The 21,579-nt window shown below is 42.1% G+C and overlaps 3 protein-coding genes across 3 annotated transcripts; 1 reads left to right on the forward strand and 2 right to left on the reverse strand.

The window, feature by feature from the left end:
- Nucleotides 1-10,636: 10,636 nt before the first annotated feature.
- LOC107386438 (voltage-dependent T-type calcium channel subunit alpha-1H) lies at nucleotides 10,637-14,030 on the reverse strand. Its single transcript, XM_015960822.3, has 9 exons — nucleotides 13,927-14,030; nucleotides 13,668-13,843; nucleotides 13,448-13,577; nucleotides 13,227-13,352; nucleotides 13,015-13,104; nucleotides 12,699-12,855; nucleotides 12,447-12,586; nucleotides 11,949-12,325; nucleotides 10,637-11,400 (listed from the first exon to the last, which is right to left on the reverse strand). Exons 2-8 carry the CDS (start codon nucleotides 13,811-13,813, stop codon nucleotides 12,293-12,295), a joined length of 822 nt encoding a protein of 273 aa, XP_015816308.1. The 5' UTR covers nucleotides 13,814-13,843; nucleotides 13,927-14,030; the 3' UTR covers nucleotides 10,637-11,400; nucleotides 11,949-12,292.
- Nucleotides 14,031-15,317: 1,287 nt separating this feature from the next.
- spag7 (sperm associated antigen 7) lies at nucleotides 15,318-18,869 on the reverse strand. The gene is made up of 7 exons (XM_015960823.3): nucleotides 18,733-18,869; nucleotides 17,409-17,476; nucleotides 17,253-17,341; nucleotides 17,100-17,184; nucleotides 16,914-17,003; nucleotides 16,168-16,324; nucleotides 15,318-16,085 (listed from the first exon to the last, which is right to left on the reverse strand). The coding sequence occupies exons 1-7, from the start codon at nucleotides 18,815-18,817 to the stop codon at nucleotides 15,964-15,966; spliced, it is 696 nt and encodes a 231-aa protein (XP_015816309.1). The 5' UTR covers nucleotides 18,818-18,869; the 3' UTR covers nucleotides 15,318-15,963.
- A 972-nt stretch (nucleotides 18,870-19,841) lies between these two features.
- On the forward strand, nucleotides 19,842-21,454 carry defbl2 (defensin, beta-like 2). Its single transcript, XM_054730542.2, has 4 exons — nucleotides 19,842-20,436; nucleotides 20,568-20,722; nucleotides 20,938-21,049; nucleotides 21,220-21,454. The coding sequence occupies exons 2-4, from the start codon at nucleotides 20,665-20,667 to the stop codon at nucleotides 21,239-21,241; spliced, it is 192 nt and encodes a 63-aa protein (XP_054586517.1). The 5' UTR covers nucleotides 19,842-20,436; nucleotides 20,568-20,664; the 3' UTR covers nucleotides 21,242-21,454.
- The last annotated feature ends 125 nt before the right edge of the window (nucleotides 21,455-21,579 follow it).

Raw genomic sequence — 21,579 nt, forward strand, 5'->3', positions numbered from 1 at the left:
TTTTTTTAGTTATTATTGATATTTCCCCCAAAAAAAGATACATTGCCATATCATAGCCAAAATTATCCACAACAATACACCTGTCTGCGCAAAACAAAATGCACTTAGGACATATAAGGGTTGGTCAAGTTTATTCTAACAGCTGAAATGTCTCCTCAGGCTTCAAGTTTCAAGCAGCAATGAAGTAAAATTTATTTCAAATAATTGCTTTATTGTTTGTTTGAAAGTTGAAGCACATGACTTTTTTCTACGCTGCTTTCATTTAAGACTTCCTGTCTGTCCCGATCTGAACTGTGGAGTTTGACGTGTTCTAGAAGCATAGAGTCCAAAAACTAGACTTGAAACGTAAGCAGCATGTCCTTACGCTTCTGGGACACGTCCAAATTGGTGACACTCTACAGCTGGTGGAAAGGAACCCGTCCACTGTAACGGCGCTAAGTGCCTTAAAGTACGTTTGGCAACGCTTTTGCATCTGGTGCATAGACTGTACAGGTCTGGTGGAACGTGGAAAGGGGGAATAAAGGTGCAATGTGCTTTGTTCACCTCTAGATGGTGCCCTCTCAGAGAAAACTCTGTACCAAGAAAGGGAAAAACTGCTGCCTTATCAAATCCCCTAGCCTAGTGAACTAGACCAAATTCTTGCTTTGCAAAGTTTGGTCTAGGCATGCTCCATTGGAACCTCCGCAGCTCCTACCAGGACTCTGGCTAGCCAATCACAGCTCTCTAGAGGGTTTTCAAACACATACAGAGCTGTGATTGGTCCATAATGGTGGGCCAATCATAGTGCTCTATCTGCTTAGTGAACAAATCACAGAGCTTTATCGGCTTTGTGGGCCAATCAGGGCACTCTATATTTGGGGCAGCAGTAGCTCAGGTGGTAGAGCGGATTGCCTCATGATCGGAGGGTCATGGGTTCGATTCCAGCACCCGCCAGGGGTATCCTGCTGTTGTGTCCTTGGGCAAGACACCTCACCCAACTTGCCTGTGTTAGTGGTGGTCAGAGGGGTCGACGGCGCCAAATGGCAGCCTCACCTCTGTCAGACCTCCCCAGGGCAGCTGTGGCTACAAGTAGCTTACCATCACTAGCAGTGTGTGAATGTAAGAGTGTGTGAAAGCGTCTTTGGGTGTCTAGAAAAGCGCTATATAAGTTCAATGCATTATTATTATTATTATATGCCTGGTGGGTGGGATGATGCAACAGAGTGAAACAAGAGTATGTCACATTCTTTGTCCAGTGGAATGTGGAGATCATTTGAAAGACAACGGTAGAACCCGCCCCACAACCGAGAGCCATCAATGGAGCGTGGCCAGACTAAATAAATCCCCTACAAATCCCCCTGATAACTAAATACAATAAATAAATTCCACACTTACTAATCATAATTACTTGTTTGCCTTTAGGTAGTCAAACTATAGTTCTTGTCTGATTTCTCACCTGACATCATGTTGTTCTATAGGCCTATGTAAAGTATAAAGGCAACCACACTGTCCAGTTACATTGGTAATTGTAATTTTATGATTTATTGTGCGGCGAGCCATGACCAAGCTGTCCTGTGATGTCTGCCATGCCAGCCTGGTGATGGATGCTGCATCTGCCTGTGATGACCAGAGCTACCATTTGCTGACTCTGAAGAACAACGGGGGTCTTGTGGTCCCATCTGAAGGTACTGTGAGGGTCATCAGAGCAGCAGAGTGGGCAATTCGCCAGGCATCAGTGGGCAGACGATCACAGCCCAAACCACTGGAGGTCATCTACATTGTGCACAAGAGGATCGGGTCAGAAGATGCCTTTTTGCTTGGGGAGCACATCAGTGAGACACAGTATGGAATTGAGTCTCTCTCCCATACACTGCTGACATCAGTTGTCTCCCTGTTCTTTAAGCTGACGATGCACCACATTGAAAGATTAGCAACTCTTAGCTTTCAGTGTGACAGAGTGAGACAGAAGCTCACAAAAGCTGTCCTTTTCAAAGGTCAGTAGGAAACCACAATGTGCTATCATCTGTCTGTAGATCTGTTATTTTTATAATCAAAAACATGTATAATCTGTAATAAACAAGTTTTTCATAACTGTCAGTCTGTCATTCATTTACTCTTAAGATTTTGAAGTGTTTATTTAGCCCTTTAACTCACAATTATCCCAGTTTTCTCTTTTCAAACTTTCCTTTAAAATGGGTTGCAGGCTGAAGGTGGAAATAATAACTTGCCAAAGCAAGTACATATTAGGTTCATATTACTTGCAAATATTAAAGTCAAAGTAAATAAAATATGTTCTGTATATCTTCATTTGTCTTTTCATAAAATATTTTCTCAGTCGTTGAGGTTCTAGAGTTGTTTTGTTTTTTGGACTGGGTGTTTTTACTTTAAAGTTTGTTTCATGCTTCTGTGTATATATATCTTTTTTTGTTTGTTTTACTATTTTCTGTAAATCAAATCAGGTATTTGACTTTTTATTTATAAGTTGATGGTAAGTTAAGGTATCTTAAAACTTATAAATATAAGTTGACCTCAGTTTACAAACTACAGCTTTCAGAAGCAGATCTTGTTGACATTAAAACGGTAAGTCTATGGGAAATTGACAGGATAGGGGAAAACGGCTGGAAAGTGGAGTGAAATAAGGGGAGTTTCCTGCCAAAACTGATATATTTCATAGCCGCGTCTCTAATGTTTCTAAAAAATCAAACCGTATGAAAACCGGTTGAAAATTGAGAAAGTTAAGAGTTGTTTAAATAGTGCATGCACCACTAAACACCAGTTAGAGGGGGGCAGCTGTCCGAAGTAAGATGGCCGCCACGTACGGACGTCAGGGTCCCTTGACGAACAGCGCGGGCGAGGGATCTAGTTAATACATGACATCTGTGGTCACAGCTACGGTGTCGCTTCCTGCTCAACAGGATCAGAGAGGCAGTGGGACAGGAATGATGCAAGGGTGGGGGAAAACATAAAACATGGATAAAACTGGTAAAAACAATCTATTTTCATTACAGAACAGTTATGTCTCATTATGTCTCATTAGTAAATTAGTAGGCTTACAGGCCAATTCTTACCTGAAAATATAATTTAATAAAATCACGTTTAGTTTTATACTATCAGTATGTATGTTGGACTGCTCTAACAAATGTGCATTACGTACCTGGAAGGTTTCTATAGCTTTACTGTTAATAAGAGCACATTTGGAAAAGAGCTACCTCTATCCTCATTTGCTTTTTTCAATTGTAGTTATCAAATTTACTTTATTTTCAATGTTGCCCTTTAAACCACATAATTATAGTATGCTGTATTATACTTAAAAGTTTAATTCATCTGATTAAACAAGTGGATCAAACTAAATCAGCTGTTGTATTCAAACACTTTCTCAGTTTTTCAGAAGCCTTTTTTACAAATGTTTCTTTTACTGGAGTCATTTTTCACATCTTACAGTAAAGCTGCAGAACAATCTTTGGCTCCTCTCATCTCATCTTGTGCCAAACAAAACATTAGTCTCTCACTAAAAGTAAGCTTCCTCCTGTTGGTTCCTTTTTTACTGGTGAACTTTTTGGACAACTGGGTTTTTAACATTTTGACGCGTGTGAACCAAGAAGCTTTGTAACTTATTCCATCATTCCACTGGTAACATTGTGTTTAGTTACATAAATAGGCTTTCAACCGCTTTTTTGCAAAATAATGAGAAAGACGGTTAGTGAGTCATCCTGTTGCAAATGAAAAAATTCAAACATAGTTGTGTCCTTTATAGTTTACGATGACATCTGAACTTTAGAAAACCTAGTGTCACGTGGTTTCTGAGCCTGCAGTACAACCTGTTTGTTGTGGGTTGATCTGGGAAAGTTGGAGTAGAGAGATCCACATGACAAGTGGCTCTGAGATTATTGATGCTGTCAGATCTTCCTGTATCTAAAACCGGATGCTCTTTATTAACAAAAGCCCACAGTTTTCAGATCCTTACAGGCAACCCAGAAAACCTGTAAAAGAAGTGATTTGGTGTTTTTTGTTGTCTTGTTTTGAAAAGAATGTAATCTATTGTGATTTGTGAGGAACAGGAAACTAAAAGATGCTTGCTGCATTATTGCAATCGCAGTCAGAACCCCAAAGACTAGACAGGACATGCTTCTCTCCAGAGTTCCTACAGACACGGGCCGATTTATGATGCTGATTAGAAAAATCCCAATGTTTTCTTTAAGTAGTAGAAAGAAAATAAAATAATACATCCATTCACACAATCTGTATTAAAATGATTTTAGTAAAAGAGTGTTGTGAAAGTCAATTATTTTCCATTTCCTTTGTGATGTAATGTCACTAGGTGGCCACTAGAGGAGGACAAAAACAAACACAAAATTTTCTACTTCTGAACATGAGATTATGCTGGGAGGGTAAAGACTCAGATCCAGCTGAGGTGAACAGATAACTGTGTGTGCTTTAGGAATTTTACCCTCCAAGGCAGCAGCACTCTGCTCCTTTGATACTGCCAAAGCTTTTGATGATTTGAATCTTCACCAAGCCCCCACAATGCGGGTGAAAAATTGAGGCCAATGCGGAAGTGACAAAAATTGCAGTTCCACCCTCATCCGCTGGGGGCTGGTGTCAGAAGCGAGCAAATCCTCATTGACTCCCATGTTAAAAATACCAATTTCACAGCAGAAATAAACATGTTTACAGCCTGGTACCAAAACATGTTTTTGGTTTAAATGATCTAGTTTACACTCATGACAACTCTGAGGGGGGTGAATTTTTTCTCACTATTATGTTTAAGTGTATTAAAAGCCTAAAATTCTGTATAATTAATGAGCATCAGACCCAGTAGAGCCTCGGTCTGGCTTGGAAACTGTTCTGGGATTTTGAGTCTCAGTGTTTGTGTATTCTTTTTTGGATATTATTTGTGCAATTGTTGGACAAAATGACTTGCAGTGGCATTAATTGCACTAATAGAGCGCCCAAGGAGTCTCCACTTCATTTTTTTCGGTAAGTAAAATTGTATTTATGTATTTTAGGTCACTGCCGAGCTGAGCTTAGATTTGAACATGTACTGTTTAACCATGAAATTTAAATGTAATAGGGTAAAACCCAGTGCGTTTAACATAATGCTGCACTTTAGAAAATGGGTTGAAATAAAACATGTTGGTGGAGCTGGGTTCCCACTATTGGCTCGTGGAGCTCTCGGGAGACCTCTGTTTTCCACCCGGTTCTCCCCTCCCCGCAGCTCAGCGCAGCTCTGTCTGATCGCGGCTCCTGTCTGCTGCGCGGGCTGCCGGCCTGTGGAGCTCTGGATGGAAACCTTTCCACCCAGTTCTCCCCAGCGGTTGTTCTGTGCATCTCAGATCGCAGTGGCGCTTGTTTGCTGTGCGGCTGCCGGCTTGTGCAGCTCTCGGGAGACCTCTGTGTTCCACCCGGTTTTCCCCAGCGGTCAGCCCGGCGTATCTCTGACTCAGAAGCTCTGGTGTTGTGCACAGTTAACTCCGGTTGTAGCTAGGTTGCTACCTCCGTTAGCTTAGCTCCCACCTCCGCGTTAGCTTTGGGTTAGCTTCAGGTTAGCTTGTAGCTAGTTCGACCGGTGTCATCAGTTGATCCCAGCCTTACAGCCCCACCCTCAGCTCCACCTCTCTTCCCTTTTGTGGAATTGTCTGGGCTTGACGGAACCTGTGACACGGTCAAAATGGCGGTGGTGGCCACCTCCCAATTTTCTTCAAAATCGTGTTATTCACATGATCAAGTTCATCTGCAAGGAAAATAATTGAATCTGTGATGAAATATTATCAACATCATCCTCTAAGAGGAGCGTTTACCCTTACAAACACCAGCAGGCTTCAGCAGTAAAGAGTCTCCACATGATGATGGTGCTTACTGGTGTGGAGAGAAAGAAAAGGATGGAAGTTCCCGAGCTGGACTCACAAAACTAAAGGTCAAAGGTGAGAAATTAACATGATCAGTCTTTGGGTTTTGATCTAACATGAAAAAAGACTTAAACTCTACTTTTCCACAGACATAAAGGCCTTCAGAAAGTCACCAGCTGCTGGAGAAAACCTTTGTTTCCACTACAAGAACTTCAGGGTAGATTTACTGGAACCTCCCGCCATGGCGCGTGTCTCCACCTGACCAGGCCGTCCCAACGGCCGTTTTCAGGAACCTTCTGAGTACCTGCTCTGGAGTAGGTACTCAGAACGGCCCCGTGGAGTAGCTGAGCAGAACCTCCGGCTAACTCATGATTGGTTGTAACTTGGTAGGAAATGACATCAGCAGACGTCCAAAACAATCGGCAGCAATAAAATTAGAAGAGTAGCCGGTGAAGCAGAATGGAAGTAAAAAAGGAAAAAAAGCAGCGATCACATTTAGAAAATAACTCCCAAAACTCGGTGGAATTCCACCACAGCTGTTGGAAGAAACGGGGAAACTCCCCCACAGACTTAATTAATGGAGCTTGTCTCGCAAAACTCAGAGCTGCTCTTGTCCTCTGAATGGATTAAATTATGATATACTTCTATAAAATAAATGCTTTTAATATTAATAATGTTACTTTATTGGGGCTGATCAGTGACATCACTCACTGTCAAAGCAGCCGTGATACGCTGACATCTGTGCAAGTTCTGAAAGGGCTGGATTTGAATGAGACACAACAGCTGAGAGGATTGGGACATCCTATCTCCTGGTTCAATTCCCCATCCCACAGTGGCGTGTCCAGATCTTTTAAAATGGGGTGGCCCAGGTGAGGCACAACTTTGTGCATGGGTAGCACCAATGGTTATGCTTTTTTTGTTTCACCCCCAAGCCTTTTGTGGACAATGAAAAGCCTATTTAAAGATAAATTAGTGTGGTGGCACCTGGGGTGGCCAATCATATTCCAAGGGTGGCATGTACTACCCCAGGCCACTCCCTGGATACGCCCCTGCCATCCCAGGAACTACCCTGGAGATCTGGTAATGGAAACATGCCTAATGACGATTTAAAACATCTTACAACGTTCATCTGTAAGGGAGAAGATCCTACTACATGTCAGCTTCTTTTAAACACAACAAAACTAAATATGGACCACAGATTTTTAATGAAAGAAGCTGAAACAAACAAATTCGCCATAACAATCAGAGACGTAACAGCTGATTCTGGGTGCTACTGGTGTGGAGCTGAAAACACCGACGAACAACGCAGCTAAATATTCACCCACAGAATGTCCTTAAATGTTGGCGAGTTGTGATGTTTTAATCTGACCCACGTCCGGTTTGTGGAGTTACTCTGATTAATGCCGAGCTCACATTTTTCACACATCAGAGAGGATGGTAGCTGGATGAGACACATCTGGAGAGTTTAGTTTTTGTTTTCCTTCAGGACCAGCAGTCGCATCTCCTGTAACTTCTAAAAGTCCAACTAAAACTGGTAGGAGATTATTATTATTATTATTGTTATTGTCATGAATTTCCACCATTTTTAAGAATGACTGGTGATTATTTAATGTTGTTTTGCAGGCGACTCAAAGTAAAGAAACAAACGTAATGGTCTGTGGAATCCAGTTGGTGCTGCTTCTGGTTATTATCACAGCAACAAACATCGTCTACAAGCGTAAGACTTTTAATCACTTTGTTGTTTACAACATAGAAATCTTACATATGACGTTCAAACGTAAGATCACGATGTTTGAATGCTTAATTGTGATAATTATTTTAGCTCTTTCTCAGGTTTAAAAACAAAACGTAAAAGAAAATGATGGAGTCATTTTAAGGAGCTGACATTTGTTGCATCAGTTCCCTAAATTAGAAACGTGATAAAAAATGTAACTTTATCTCTGTCATCAAAGCGCAGGAAGCTGCTGTTTTTATCTGAAACAACAACAACAAAAGCCTCCAATCACATATAAAAACATGATAGCACAAAGTAATTTATCAGTTGCATGAGACAAAATCTGAGTTTGCAGGTCTGCAAGCTTAAATTGTGAGTTTTTTTCTGCCTTCTTCTTTCTTTCTTGAAAAAGTTGCAGTGTCCACCCGGCTTAAGTCCCCATAAACATTGAACACTTTTAACCAAAATGTTTATTTGGATAAAATCTAATTTACCTAAATGGACCAAAATAAGGACAATTAAAGAAACTGACTCTGACATGAAGCATGTATGGTGCTGCAGCCAGCTGCTGTTAGATAGCTGCCACTAGCAGATCTATGATTACAAGTATGATTCAAGTGTGAGTGCCTGTGATACGTGCATGTCACTTTCTTCTCATTCAGGATGGGCTCCAGAGCTGCCGGCTTGATGCTGGCAGCGATGGACGATGATCGCCATCAGACACGTCAGCACGCTGAGCTTCAGAGCCCGCTGGTTCTTCCTCAGGAAGGAGCCCAACAGAGACAGAGCCTCTGGCAGGATGGGACAGGTCAGCCTGAAGAGGAAGGGAAGGTTTTTTTTCACATCTCTAGTTTGTCTTTTGTTGACAAATATGTGTGCTGAACCTTTAACTAACCTTTTATCCCCACAGATCACCTCACGGAACCTCAGATCCACATCTGAAAACCTCCCGACTGTTCCTCGAACCAGACTGAAAACCAAAGGGGACAGGGCCTTTCAGACTATTGCCCCCAGACTTTGGAACAGTCTACCTTCAAATCTCTGTCTCTCTAACACTGTAGAGGTCTTTAAAAATCATCTAAAAACTCACCTTTTCATCTAGACGTTCCCTCCCTAAAAGTTCTAAAAGATGGCTTTGTTCGGGTTCACACCTTCACTTTGTTTTTACTCGTGATTTTATTTACTATTTTATCACTGCTATTGTTTTTCTGATATTTTTATTGGTTAGAGGTATTTGCCCTGATCTTACTCATGTTGTGCAGCGCTTTGTGATTTATATCTGTGAAAGGCGCTCTATAAATAAACTTTTACTTACTTACTTTACTTAACAGGGAAGCAGAAATGAGGGGGCTGGTTCTAACGGCAGTTAGCTTTGTTATCTCCTTTTATAATCTCTCCAGAAAGATGGCCAGGACCCCCTGAAGCTCCGATCCCAGGTGGTCTCCAAGGAGACACACCAGGTGATCTATGCAGGAAATGCCTCTTTCCTTCACTTCCTGGTTGATGTCTGCTGCTTTGAGCCTCTTCACCATTACAAAAACACCTTCAGGAAGAGTTTTATGGAGAACAGGTGACCAAATAAAACACATCTGGACTCAACCAACAGCTGATCCAAAGCGAACACATGGAAGGATGAAAACAAGAATAAAACAAAGTCTGCAAGAACAAAACATTTCTTCATGCTTTAATTGATTTTCTGAAGGAAACCGTCTCCTTCTCGTCTCACAGGTTCTGGCAAACCCGTTTATGAAACCAACACACATTAAAGCAATAAGGTGAAGCAAAGCAGTTTCCTGGTAACATAATCAAGAATTGTCAAAGAGAATTAATTTTAAACTTCTGCAGAAAACTTCCTCGGCCGGGGCCAACGCCCTTCTTTGACATACGGCTTTAGGTCAAACGCTGCAGACACGGCTGTCGGTTCCTGAGGTCTCCTCAGTTTTATCAGCTGCTGAGTGACCAGCAGGGCCTCAGATGTGATCTCATAAAAGCTGTCCTCCACACACACCAGGACAGCAGGGAGCAGAACCTGCTGGAGACGCAACAGCATGACACCCAATCAGAAGTTTGGTCTTCAGTGGCCTCTAACTAGGCTTTTATTATACGAAGATTCAGTTTTAATGCGTTTGTTACACCCCTCTGTGGGCTCTGCTAGGAAGGAGAGGGGCATAAACATAAAAAGGACAAGTTTAACGCAAAGTAATCCTAACGGAGGAGAAAAAGGCTTGACCAAGCAAAAACCAAAATCAAAGTGTCCTTGTCTTTACAAAGGTTTTATTAAAAAGAAAGGAAACCAAAAGAAGGGGCCAAAACCCTTACCACAAAATTAACCAAGTTAAAATTAATTAACTGAAAATGTCCAGAGGACCAACCACTATAAATCCTAAAATTAATCTCCTTTATTAAAACGGACTGGAACTGTGGGCAAAATCCCCACCAAGTAGTTAAAAGGTTTGTCTAAAAGACAAACCAAACAAAAAGGTACTAAAGTAACTTAATTTGTCAAAACACCAAAACTACTAAATAGCTTTGCTATATTTAAAACGGGAAACAGAGACTCCAAAAGAGGAAAAACCCCACCTGGTAATTTACCAAAGGTAGTCTAAGAGACTCACCAAACCAAAAATTACCGGTTAACTAAGAATATCTCAAAACATCAAAATTCCTAAGATTACTTTTCTCAAAAGTAAGCCAAACAACCTGGTTTTAACCACAAGACCAAGATAACCACAAAGGGGAGCGAACACACGTTGCTGTTGCAACCTACAAACATTTCTCTCCCCTGATGAGCTTCAGCTGGCCGCTTTTGAGGGGCCGGCTGATGAGCTGAAAAGTCCCAGCTGGACGTGACGGCTGCTCTGGCACTGTCCATGGTCCTGAAGTAAAGACAGCTTCCCAAGGAGCAGCTGTCCAAGGTGCTGCGCTGCTGAACTGCTGAACATGAAAATGGGAGTGCAACACACCACTGGGCTCCAAAACGGCAGCGGCCGTAACAGTGTTCTAAAGGGAACCACTGAGAAGAACCTGCATGTGCCGCTGTTACGCTCCAGGCTGTCTAGGGGGCCTGGGGTAACAATGAGGACGCATGTTCTCATGGTAAAAGTAACAAACCAACATTTATTTACATAAATATAAACTCAAAACACAGATTAACAAGAAACATCAGCAGCAACGCAAAACGATTAACAACTAAACTCTCATATTAACCCAATTAATACAAAAACCACGAAAGACCATCACATTATTTTTCCTAATTTCCGAGTGATGTCTTAATTAAAACAAGCGAAGGGGTAAAGGCTGAAGAATATTGAGAGCTGGGCTGTACACTCAGATAAAACAAAACAAAACTAAGTACAGCAACTTTTCTAGAGTAATGAAACCAGGGATCGTAACAGCCGCTGAGAGGTTTGTGGAGGGTGTGAGAGGAGGAGGACGTTAAAGAAGGAGAGAGCATCAATCCTCATGGTGGAGGAGGTGAACTTATCTGTCAGGGAGAAGATGATGCCTGGAGGAAAGAGGTAGTCCTGAAAACTTGAACGTTTTTGTTGGAGGAGTACTGCTGTCCGTTTATCCAGACTCCTGCTCCTCCTGCACCTGCTGCAGCTCTCGCTGCTGCTCCTCCTGCTCCAACTCCCCGCTGCTGCTACTCCTGCTGCTGCTTCTCCTGCTGCAGCTCCCGCTGCTGCTCCTGCTGCTTCTAATACTGTTCCTGCTGCTGCCAATACTGTTCCTGCTGCTGCTGCTCCCACTGCTGTTCCTGCTGCAGCTCCCTGCTGCTGCTATTCCTGCTGCAACTCCCCTCTGCCAGTCCTCCAGCTCCCGCTCCCGCTCATCCTCCTTCAGCTCTTCCTCTTGTCTTATCTGGAAAAAAAGACATCACAAGGTTAAAGAGCTGGATCTACCAACACTGGTTTTTCACCCGTTTCTCAATAAACAACATTCATAACATTCCAACACCCTTTTCTCCCAGGATCAGTAATGATGGATCAGTGAATATTTTCACCTAAAAACATAAATGAACATTTTTGTTTCAATAGTAAAAGTGTCTCAGAAAAATCCTGCTAAACTTCTTGTGGCCTCAGATCTAAAGGAGCGGTCTCCCATCCCAGCATCTGCAGCCCCAGTGCACGCCAAAGAACAACCACATCATCTGCAGGAGGCAGAGATGAGATCCCAGGATTCCCAAACCACAGGTTCTCTTTTCCACAGGTTCTACCAACAAGATCGGAGACCAACGAACGTCCTAGCAGAGTTCAACCCGCTCTGGGAACAAGCTTGACTTTGTGGTAATAATGTGCTCAAACTCTGGGGCTTTGACGTGATTTCATGTCAGATGATGATTCCACTAAACATGGATGTTCTTAGCTGCATCGTGAGTAGATGTTGTGTTTTAGTGTTCTGTGTATTACCCTGATGTTCTGCTCCACGGCCTCCATGATGAATGCTAGAAGCGTGTTCCAGAGGATGATCTGGGAGATGATGACGAATGAAACAAAATAGATCATTGGGATCCATTTGTCTCTGCCAACGCAGGAGTCATCTCCGGGTCTGCATGGTCTGCTGGCGACCTGCATTACATGAGAGACAATGTCGTTCACTCTCTGGCGGGCAGGCGTGAGCGGCCAGAGTCAACGTGGTGAAATGCATGTGTGAGTTTAGACGTATGATCCAGAGGTCACTCCAGTTGTCGCCTGTGAATATCCTGATGACGTCAGAAACGCATGTCCAAAGTCTTTAAAATTAGCGTAGCGGTTCAGGCCGATGCAGGGGTAGTCCTCAGGGCATTCTGGTCAACACACATGAGATCAAGGATGTTACTACATCTGCAGCCTGTGTGTGTGTGTGTGTGTGTGTGTGTGTGTGTGTGTGTGTGTGTGTGTGTGTGTGTGTGTGTGTGTGTGTGTTACCGTGGTCTGATGCCTCATATCCACACCCATCAGCACCACGCTGAAGAAGACGGACAGGTTTATCGCAGCTTTGTAGCGAGGGTCAAACAGAATTGCTTGTGCCCTCATCTGCAGCAGCGTGTACCTCATCCGGCGTGTCTCTAAAACACACAAGTGAAAACTACATTCACCCACTAGTGGAAACACTAAACACCTTCAGGCTGCTGTGATGACAGAGATTAGCACAGGTGGAATAGACCGCCACTCGTTTACCGATTCTGGGCAGGGACCACAGCTGCTCCCTCCGACGAATCAAGAAGTACTGTTGACCCTCTGAAGCCGCTCCGATGAACATGGCCATCAGAAAGAAGCTCAGCCACATGAAGCTGACAAAAACGATGGCTGCCCAGGGCTTGTTGTTGAGCACCGGCTGAAAAAGAGTTTGTTATTACGCAGCTGTCCCAAAGACATCTAAAATGTCTGTTAGACCCACTGAGCCACTTGCGATGGTAAAGTCTGGGTTTGACCAGAGAACATCAGCAAATAACCATTTCAGGCATTAAACATGAATGAAATAGCTGAGAAGTACCTGTTGATCAACTCCAACAGAATTTATGCCGTTGTACATGATGTCTGACCATCCATCCTTTGTGAACATGATCGACATGGTCAGCATTCCCTAAAAGACCAACAGAGAGTTTTAGTTCTCAACCATTTTGTGTTTGGTTGAATGAAAAAGTCCTTCTCAGATGGACGAAAAAAGAAATAGGCCCCCTTTTTGATCAGGGACACAGTACTTACAAATGGCACGCTGTTGAAGTCGTACGGCTTTCTGAGCCACTGGCAGCCAGCGTTCAGGCAGTCGGCCTTGGTCCTGATGTTAACCAAATTGCTTCCTTCACAATAGTAGAAGGACCCTCTAAACAGCTGCAGTTATTGGAAAAAGACAGGCTTGTTGGAGAAAGCATCAACAGCATTAAAAACAAACTATATCATGAAAATGTTGCCTCAGATCAACTAACCTGAATGCCCAGGAGGCTGTACAAAAACATGATGATGATCGTCAGAGTGCCCACAGCTGTGATGGAGCCAGAAACAGCATCTACCAGGGGCTCTAACACTGTGTTCATCATGATGGACTCAGTCATCATCCTGAGTTATACACAAGAAGCAAACGTCTAAGTTAAACCTGCAGCTACAAACTCACAGAACCAGAGAATAAATCACTGTTAAATAACGGACCTCAGCCCCCGGAACAGCTGGAGAATCTTTAACGTCGTCAGGATTCTCAGCCTGTATGGAAATGTCATCATACACGCAATATCCACCAGGGAGACCACCACCAGGAAGACGTTAAAGATGTTCCAAGGGGACTGAAGGTAGGGCATGGCTCCACAAAATAACCCATCTCCAATGACCTGCAGACGTTGAAGAGGAAACATTTGCAAATGATTTGTAGAGTCCTCCTAAAGGGTTAGCGTTCAAACTAAAGTGACTTCACCTTGACCAGGATCTCAAGGACAAAGAAGATGGTGATGATCAAGCTGGCCACATCCAGCTTCCATCGGATCTGTCAAGCAAAAGAGGTTAGTAGACAAAGTGTGTGTGTGTGTGTGTGTGTGTGTGTGTGTGTGTGTGTGTGTGTGTGTGTGTGTGTGTGTGTGTGTGTGTGTGTGTGTGTGTGTGTGTGTGTGTGTGTGTGTGTCACTTGCCGGCTGTTGGGGTGCAGGATGAAGAGGGAGTAGTTCCTTCTCTCCTGCAGCCACTCTCTGACAGACTCCAGCATGATGTCCAGCTGACAGAATGATTTAAATAAAAATCATCTTAGAGGCTTTGAGTAACCTTGCTTCATTACAGAATCTAGACTTCAGTACAAATTCAGGTAGACTAATCATTAGGCAATACAGACAACCACAGCTCTGGTTCTTTTAAGATTTCTTCTACTTTTGGGTTATAAATAAATGAAGCAATATCTTCTCATAAAGGAACTATTCTGATACTCAAGTTAGTAAAACCTGAAGCTATAATAAAGGTGCAGGTTCTTCAGAACACACACACACACACACACACACACACACGTTAACCCACGTAACGTGTTTTTAATCATTGAAAAATGATAAACCCCCTATCCTATTGCTCAAATTGGTATGGTCCACCCAAGCTTTTTTGTTCTTTCGTTTGGGGCTAACGTACCATTAGCTCAGTTTATAGTTTACCAAACTACACTTTTAGTCAGTACCTGGGTCATTTTCTTTTTTTTTTTTAAGGTTTTTTCTTCATGTAGATAAATTGCAGGTCCCGGATAACAGGCAAGGGGCCATTCAAATAAAAGAAAACTATACTGACCATACAATGTGATTATTTTTAATATAACCAGTACCTGTGTCTGTGCAGTACCAGTCAATGATGTTTAAACACTGGTATAAGAGTCTTTTCCTTTTTTAGATTACAGTTACTATAACTTCATTTTCACAGTAGTTCATCTTGGGGTTAACAATAAAACTGAATATTAAGCAAGTACTATTTTGTTTGCACATCTTGAAGTCTTAGTTTAATGTGTCCTCATTTTTTCCATTTATGTTTTTTATTCACTATACAGCCTTTAATTGTTGTAAGTATTGTAATAAAACTAACAATTCCAGATATAAAGTGATTTTCAGACAGTGACGGAGCAGAAATCAGTTAAATTACATTTTTTATTGTTTCAGTTAAACATCAAAAGAAAAGTTTATTCCCTAGGTCACATAGAAGATTTAATCCTCTATTTTTGAGACGAGGAGAAAACTCAAAGTCTAAAAAGTGAAGCGGCTGTGATTAGTCGAACTTTTAGTCGTAACTAAATAAATCCCTATAGTCTGAGAGAAAGAAGTCATGTGTAAAGAGGAGACAAAGAGAGATAACACCAATCTTTATTCACACACATGGAAATAAAACAGGGTAAACACAATAAAACAGTCCAAGAAACGGTTTGTTAGCTGAATGCTCGTCTGAGAAAAACAACAGGACTAAAACGAGTCTTTTACACATTCAGCTCACGTGGCTTTTACAATAAAAAGACATGAAACTCAAAGTCAGTGCAGATGTTTAGCCAACAAAGATATAATCACAGACTTAAATATAGATTTAAAAACCAAATATGTTGTTTAAACATCCTCTAATGAACATGTTTTTGTGTTAAAGGTGCAAAACTGGAGGAGCCTTACAGGAAAATCCTGGTCAACAACAAAAAGTTCAAGGTGTTGCTTCGGTCTATGAAAAATCCGTACGAGCTTTCAGCTGGAGCTCCCTAAAGCTGGACGTTAAAACCTGCATAGCCAAGGATCAGAATAAAACACGACTTTAGCAGTAATGGTTCAGGTGTGTGAACGGCCGCGGTGACATAAAGTGTCTGTACGTGGCTTTAAAGTGAGACAGACCTGATGGTTACAGGATCTGACACACCTGAGCAGATTCCAGATCAGTTAAGAGGTTAAAAGCCTGTAAGTTAAACCACAGGAAGGATGGATGAGACAAACTAACGTCATGAAACAAAATGTACTCATGAGCTGCTGCTGCTGCTGTGTGCGCCCGTGTCGTTCTCCCGTTTCTGCCGTTTCTTGGCTCTGATTGCATTCATGGCTTCCTCTATGGAGCGAGTGTCTCTCTTATTGGCCACGGGCACTGAGGACAGACAACAACCAGCAGAGTGGATGAGGATGACCTCAGGGGAACTCTTTCAGCTGTTTCTCTTTTGTACACTCACCACAGCCATATGCCCTGTTGGCCTCCAGTGTGTGTGCTGCGTCTTTAGCTGCCGAGGTGCCGATCAGGTGGCTGTATTTGTCTCTGTAGTTGGAATTGGGACATGCCTGTGTCTTTTCCGTCTGAGCTGAAGCTGCTTCTTCCAGGGCAGCCTGTTCCTGCAGGAAAAATCAGAGACGGTGAAATGAAGTCTGGAGAACTACACATTTATAAATACACACCACAATTCTGTCACCCGTATTAGCTATTAGGTACAGAAATCTTAAACAATTTAAACCATTTTCTTGTTTGTTTGTTTTTTTAACCTGATCCAGAGAAAACTGCCTACAGTTCAGGTAACATTTGAAAATAACTAATATTTCCAGATCTTAGTGAGTGACGGTGGGTAGAATCGCAGTCACCTTCCTGCAGCGGTGCCTCGTAAATCGCTGAAACGCTAACATTCCTACTGTGTCCGTGTCAGCGCTCCACTCTCAGACGTTTATGGAGATCTGATATTCCTCGTGAAACACTGAGAGACTAAAACGGTTTCTGTTTGATCCCGGCCCACATCTTCATTAAGGATTTGGCTCGTTATCAGCTGTTTGGAGAACTCCGTCCGTTTCTCCTGCAGCTTCCTGACTTCGATCTAGTTTGAAAAAGCTTAAAGCTGTAAATATTTAGAGTATATCTAGAGACATGAGCGACAACGGTGTGTGAAGGTCCCTAATATCAGCTGATCGAACACCATCAGACACGAGGAGTTACTTTTAGCCTGCGTCTCTGTTCCGCTAGCTTGGGATCCCACTCCTCTCCTTTCCGATAAGCTTCCAGCTCTTCATCAGACGGAGCAAACTCCTGCCAAAAGAGCACACACAATCAAGGCGTCACTAGCCGAGACGACTCACAGAAGCTTGTTTTAATTTCAGAAAACTAGAAATAAAGTTTTGATACCTTTTTAAATAACATGACATAGCGGCTCTCCTCATCCTCCCCAAAGGAAAAAGAGGTCAGACCAGCCACTTCTGCAACATCGTGCCTGTAAAACAAACCGGACTGTCCACGAAAGGCTCAGCTCACTCACTAAATACTGTTTGGACTACTTACAATATACTCCTTTCTATTTTGCCCATAGGGTTGTATTTTCTTTTCTGCTGTGAGCTGTCTTGGATGAAATCGGACACTTCTTTCTCCATCTGGAAATAACAGAGTAAAGAAAGATGCACAGAAGGCTGGTGTGTTTGATGGCATTTGACGTCTCACCTTCTTCCTAAACTCTGCTTTCTTTCTTTTCTCCTCCTCCTCCATCTTCTTCAGCCTGGCAGCTTGCTCTTTAGGAAACAGAATGGAGTTTATTTCAGATTAAATTCAAATGATTCCATGTGTCTATTGACCTACTTTTCTTAAACAAGTTCAGTCACAATAAAAGAAATAAAAACAAGCATTCCATAATCCTGAACCAGGTTTACAGGCTCTAATATGCTGCTGGCTTTTCTTTTACATTGATACAGACATGGCCTCTAGTTTTATTACAGCCGTGATGTGAGTTTGTGTTCAGAAACAATCAAAATCTCTGTTTTAAGAGCGATGTTTACTGTTAAAAATGTTTGGTGTTTGTGGATTAATTTCTCAGATCTTAAGACAAAGTAAAAAAAAAGCCTCACAGGCAGCGTCAGCTTCATGAAACTTGACAGTCTGCACCTGGTGCAGCACAGCATGATTATTACACTGCTGTACAAAGTCATGTCAGCTGGCAGGAGGAGTGTTTTGTTCGGTTAGACGAGAAAAATCCAGCTGGTCTTTTGAAATTCTTCTGAAATAATTTCCATTTAATGTCTTCCTTAAATTAACTTTACAAATAATTGGATATCTTTATCATTTTTTAGGTTCTAGGTTATCCCCAGATCCAACTGGAACTGAAGACAGATAAACGGATTACTAATGGTTTTAACCTTACTATTACCCCAATGAAGAAGAAATCTGAGAATGCCTGTTTGCTTCTTTCATCCATCTGAACAAGGCCATCTAGGATTATCCACACGCTCTGAACGTATTTAAATGATTTTCTATGGATTTTGGCTGCTCATCATCAAACATGAGACAATTAAACAACAGCCAAGTATTAAAGACATCACTTTGGTCCTGACGGATCTAAGTTGTCTTGTTTTACTCCAGCTATCAACAATAAAAATGACAAACGAGATGGACAATTCTCAATTTGCTTAGAATAAAGCAATGTAAGGTAAAGTCTAACCTAAGACATTCTACTGTAACGACAACAGTACAAAAGTATTATAGTAGTTCTCTAAAATACCACTTCCCTATCAGGACAGAAACAGAAAGAAAAAAAAACAGTTAAATAAGACTCTGTTTACAGGTTCTGGATCTGATTCGGGGTCAGCCTTTATGCTGGGACGTGTGTTTTTGAGGCGGTGCCAAACTCGTACTTGAAAGCTAAACTGACCAATGAACGGTTCTGTCCGCCTATCCTTTTAAAGTCAGCTTATGTTTGAATCTAGAGCAGCGTTCGCGTGAGCAGTCTCAGGCTAGCGGACAACAAGCCTTTTATTCACATGATGTTTTGTACCTCGAGCCTTTCGTCGGCTTTCTTGGTCGCCGACTGTAGGAGGTTTCTCCATCGAGTTTAAGATTGAGCCCAGGAGGTCTGCCATCTTGGAACAATAGAAAGGGACTTGTATGCGCCTGCGCAGTGGGGGTTGGGTTTTCTTCTATGTGTTTTTAAACTTGCTCTGAAAAGCTCTATCGCCACCATGTGTCAGAACGTTGTATTGAAAGTCCAGTTGAAACCATCGGGTTGAAACAACACTCCATTCATTCAGGTTTGTTTGAATTTCCACGAAGAAACAAGAATTGTTTGAAAATAGAAAAAACGGAAAAGGTGTAGGTGACATTTGGAAACCTAAGTGTCCTCCCCTTCTGGCTGGCTCATGGGTCCCCGATCAAAAAACAAACAAACAGAATGTTAGTGAACTAGGCTATAAAAGTTATTTTCTAGTCTTTCTGGGCTTTGCCTTACGCCCTGAGTCACATCTGTCAGACTTTTCATATCCTAGAGTTTCACCGTCTATTTTCTATCAGAAGCTAATGCAGGAGATAGCTGTAGGAGACTATTTTCATGTTCAGCCTGCATGAAAAACTCAGTGACACATTAGGATCAGAAATAATCATTAAATTACATTTTTCTCAGTGAGGTTGACCTATATATTGACCAACAGATTTGTTAGATTTCCAAATTGTGCCCCCCCCCCCATATTAAACTTGTTCCCTTGATTACACCACACACACACACACACACACACACACACACACACACACACACACACACACACACACACACACACACGTTGACACAAAATATAGAACACCTAGTACATGTAAATATCTATTGTGTGACTGTAACACAAACTGTAAACAAACATGTCTGCTGAACTTTTATTCTGTGACAACTGATGTAAAGTTTTCATCTTACAACAAAAATACGGCGCGGAGGATGCTCGTTATTTAATATAAGTTTTAAAGAAGAAACTCTGGGCGGTGTGAGGTGAGTTTTTAAGGAATAAAAACACGTCAAACACAACACTTGTCTGTATCTATATTTATGTCGATGGTCTATATGAGTGTGCTGCGCAAATCATAGACATGAATACGTCGATGCCCCGTTGGGTGCTGGAGAGAGTAACAGCGTTGCCGCCATGTTGGATGGGTCTCCTCGCTCATCTGCTCATACAGTGACCCATTAGAATCAGAAATAATCATTAAATACATTTTTTTCAGTGAGGTTGACCTATATATTGACCTATATCAGATTTGTTAGATTTCCAAAATGTGTCCCCCCCAGTATTAAACTCGTTCCTACGCCCCTGGTCTTGAGCAACACTTTCCCAGGTTTTCTTTGCGTTTTGGTTGCTTTCCCACCGATTTCCAGCCCAGATTTACTCACAGAAAGCAATATCTTTATGTAAGCACCAGGGGGCATACAAGTGCATGTGTATTTGTGTGTTCATACCTTTTTATTGTTTTGTTAACAATCCTTCCCTGCGTCACTGGGGCTGTGTGTTTTGTACAGTGTGTAGTTTCTCAGCATCAGCAATAACACCAGCACTACTGCCATGTTCTGATGTGGATGAGCAGAAGGCCGGCCTGAAAACACAGCAACCATTCTAGTAAACAAACCCTACTTCCTCTGGGATTGTGACTTTTACAGGACTTTTTCTTCGACCGAGTCCACTGAGGTCTGCTTTTGCTCCCCTGTCCAGCTGTAGAGGTGGATGTAAGTACTAGACGTCTTTTGTCATTTACTCTGTTGTTAAGGAGCAAACTGCCAATAACTTTCCTAAACATTGTGACTGATGAAGTCCTGACCTCCACCCCTCAGACACCCACTTTTTCTGATTTGAACAGAGCCTGGTCAGCTCCCCCCCTCCCGTGTTTGAAATGCTGTATAAATGCAGCATCCGTGCGTCAGCAGCAGTGTCTGATAGCTAATTGGTACCCAAACATGAAGAGACTGAGCTTGGTCCTCCTTGTGCTTCTCCTGATGCTCGCATCCGGGGAGGGTAAGTGATGGATGCATCTGTCTTTAATACCATAACATTTTCAGATGACATGGAGGTTATATTTGACCTTTTTAAGGATGACAATGTACATTCTGTAATAATGTGACCAAACGTTCGTCACCTTTTCAATTTTTTCAGTAGAACTTTTAATTAACCCCCAGTTCTTATTTATCAGTCATTGGAAAATGGATTTTCTTTTCAAATCTAACCTACAGATAAGGATCCAGCAGTGCAGTACTGGACCTGTGGGTATAGAGGACTCTGCAGACGGTTCTGCTATGCTCAAGAGTACATCGTTGGTCATCACGGTTGCCCTCGGAGATACAGGTAGACCCAACCCAAAAGGATCTCTAAAGAACCCCCTCAAAAGACAAAAATCTGTCATTCATTAAAAAAATAAAAAATCACTTGTAGAATGAACTCAGATTTTCAAGAATGAAGACCAAAAAGAGGATGATTCATCAGATGAACTGATGCTGGACTCTGCTCTTTTCCAGGTGCTGTGCCGTGCGTTCTTAGCACTCGGCTTGTTTCATGAAACACGTCAGAACCTGAGTGATGACATCTCCAGAGCTGGATCCTAGTTTTGTGTGGATAAACCACATCAGACAGAGCTTTTGAAGTGGAGTTCATACAGTATAGTTAAAAAGTTTATTTTCACCCATTAGAGTAGCAGCTGTTCTCTCTGGAGTGAAACTATGGCTTTGCATCCAATAAACGCATTAAACTAAATATATATTTTGGTTTTTCATTCAGTTTTATCTTGTGAACGACTAAAATGAGCACAAATCGTAGCTCACATGTGGCTGTTGGGTTAAAACAACTCAAATAAAACAATTTGGGGTGAAACAGCAGAG

Source organism: Nothobranchius furzeri, chromosome 10 (assembly GCF_043380555.1).
Source record: "Nothobranchius furzeri strain GRZ-AD chromosome 10, NfurGRZ-RIMD1, whole genome shotgun sequence".
NCBI classification, from domain to species: domain Eukaryota; kingdom Metazoa; phylum Chordata; class Actinopteri; order Cyprinodontiformes; family Nothobranchiidae; genus Nothobranchius; species Nothobranchius furzeri.

Bases quoted from the DNA above. Each gene is read 5' to 3' on its own strand.
- LOC107386438 (XM_015960822.3), bottom strand. From the start codon at position 13,813: ATGCCCTACCTTCAGTCCCCTTGGAACATCTTTAACGTCTTCCTGGTG. The intron at 13,578-13,667 runs GTCCGTTATTTA...TGTATAACTCAG, and splicing joins CAGCTGTTCCGGGGGCTGAG to GATGATGACTGAGTCCATCA. The intron at 13,353-13,447 runs GTTAGTTGATCT...CAATAACTGCAG, and splicing joins ACAGCCTCCTGGGCATTCAG to CTGTTTAGAGGGTCCTTCTA.
- spag7 (XM_015960823.3), bottom strand. From the start codon at position 18,817: ATGGCAGACCTCCTGGGCTCAATCTTAAACTCGATGGAGAAACCTCCT. The intron at 17,342-17,408 runs GTGAGACGTCAA...TGTTATTTCCAG, and splicing joins AAGCAGAGTTTAGGAAGAAG to ATGGAGAAAGAAGTGTCCGA. The intron at 17,185-17,252 runs GTAAGTAGTCCA...TTTGTTTTACAG, and splicing joins AAAATAGAAAGGAGTATATT to GCACGATGTTGCAGAAGTGG.
- defbl2 (XM_054730542.2), top strand. From the start codon at position 20,665: ATGAAGAGACTGAGCTTGGTCCTCCTTGTGCTTCTCCTGATGCTCGCA. The intron at 20,723-20,937 runs GTAAGTGATGGA...TCTAACCTACAG, and splicing joins GATGCTCGCATCCGGGGAGG to ATAAGGATCCAGCAGTGCAG. The intron at 21,050-21,219 runs GTAGACCCAACC...GCTCTTTTCCAG, and splicing joins GGTTGCCCTCGGAGATACAG to GTGCTGTGCCGTGCGTTCTT.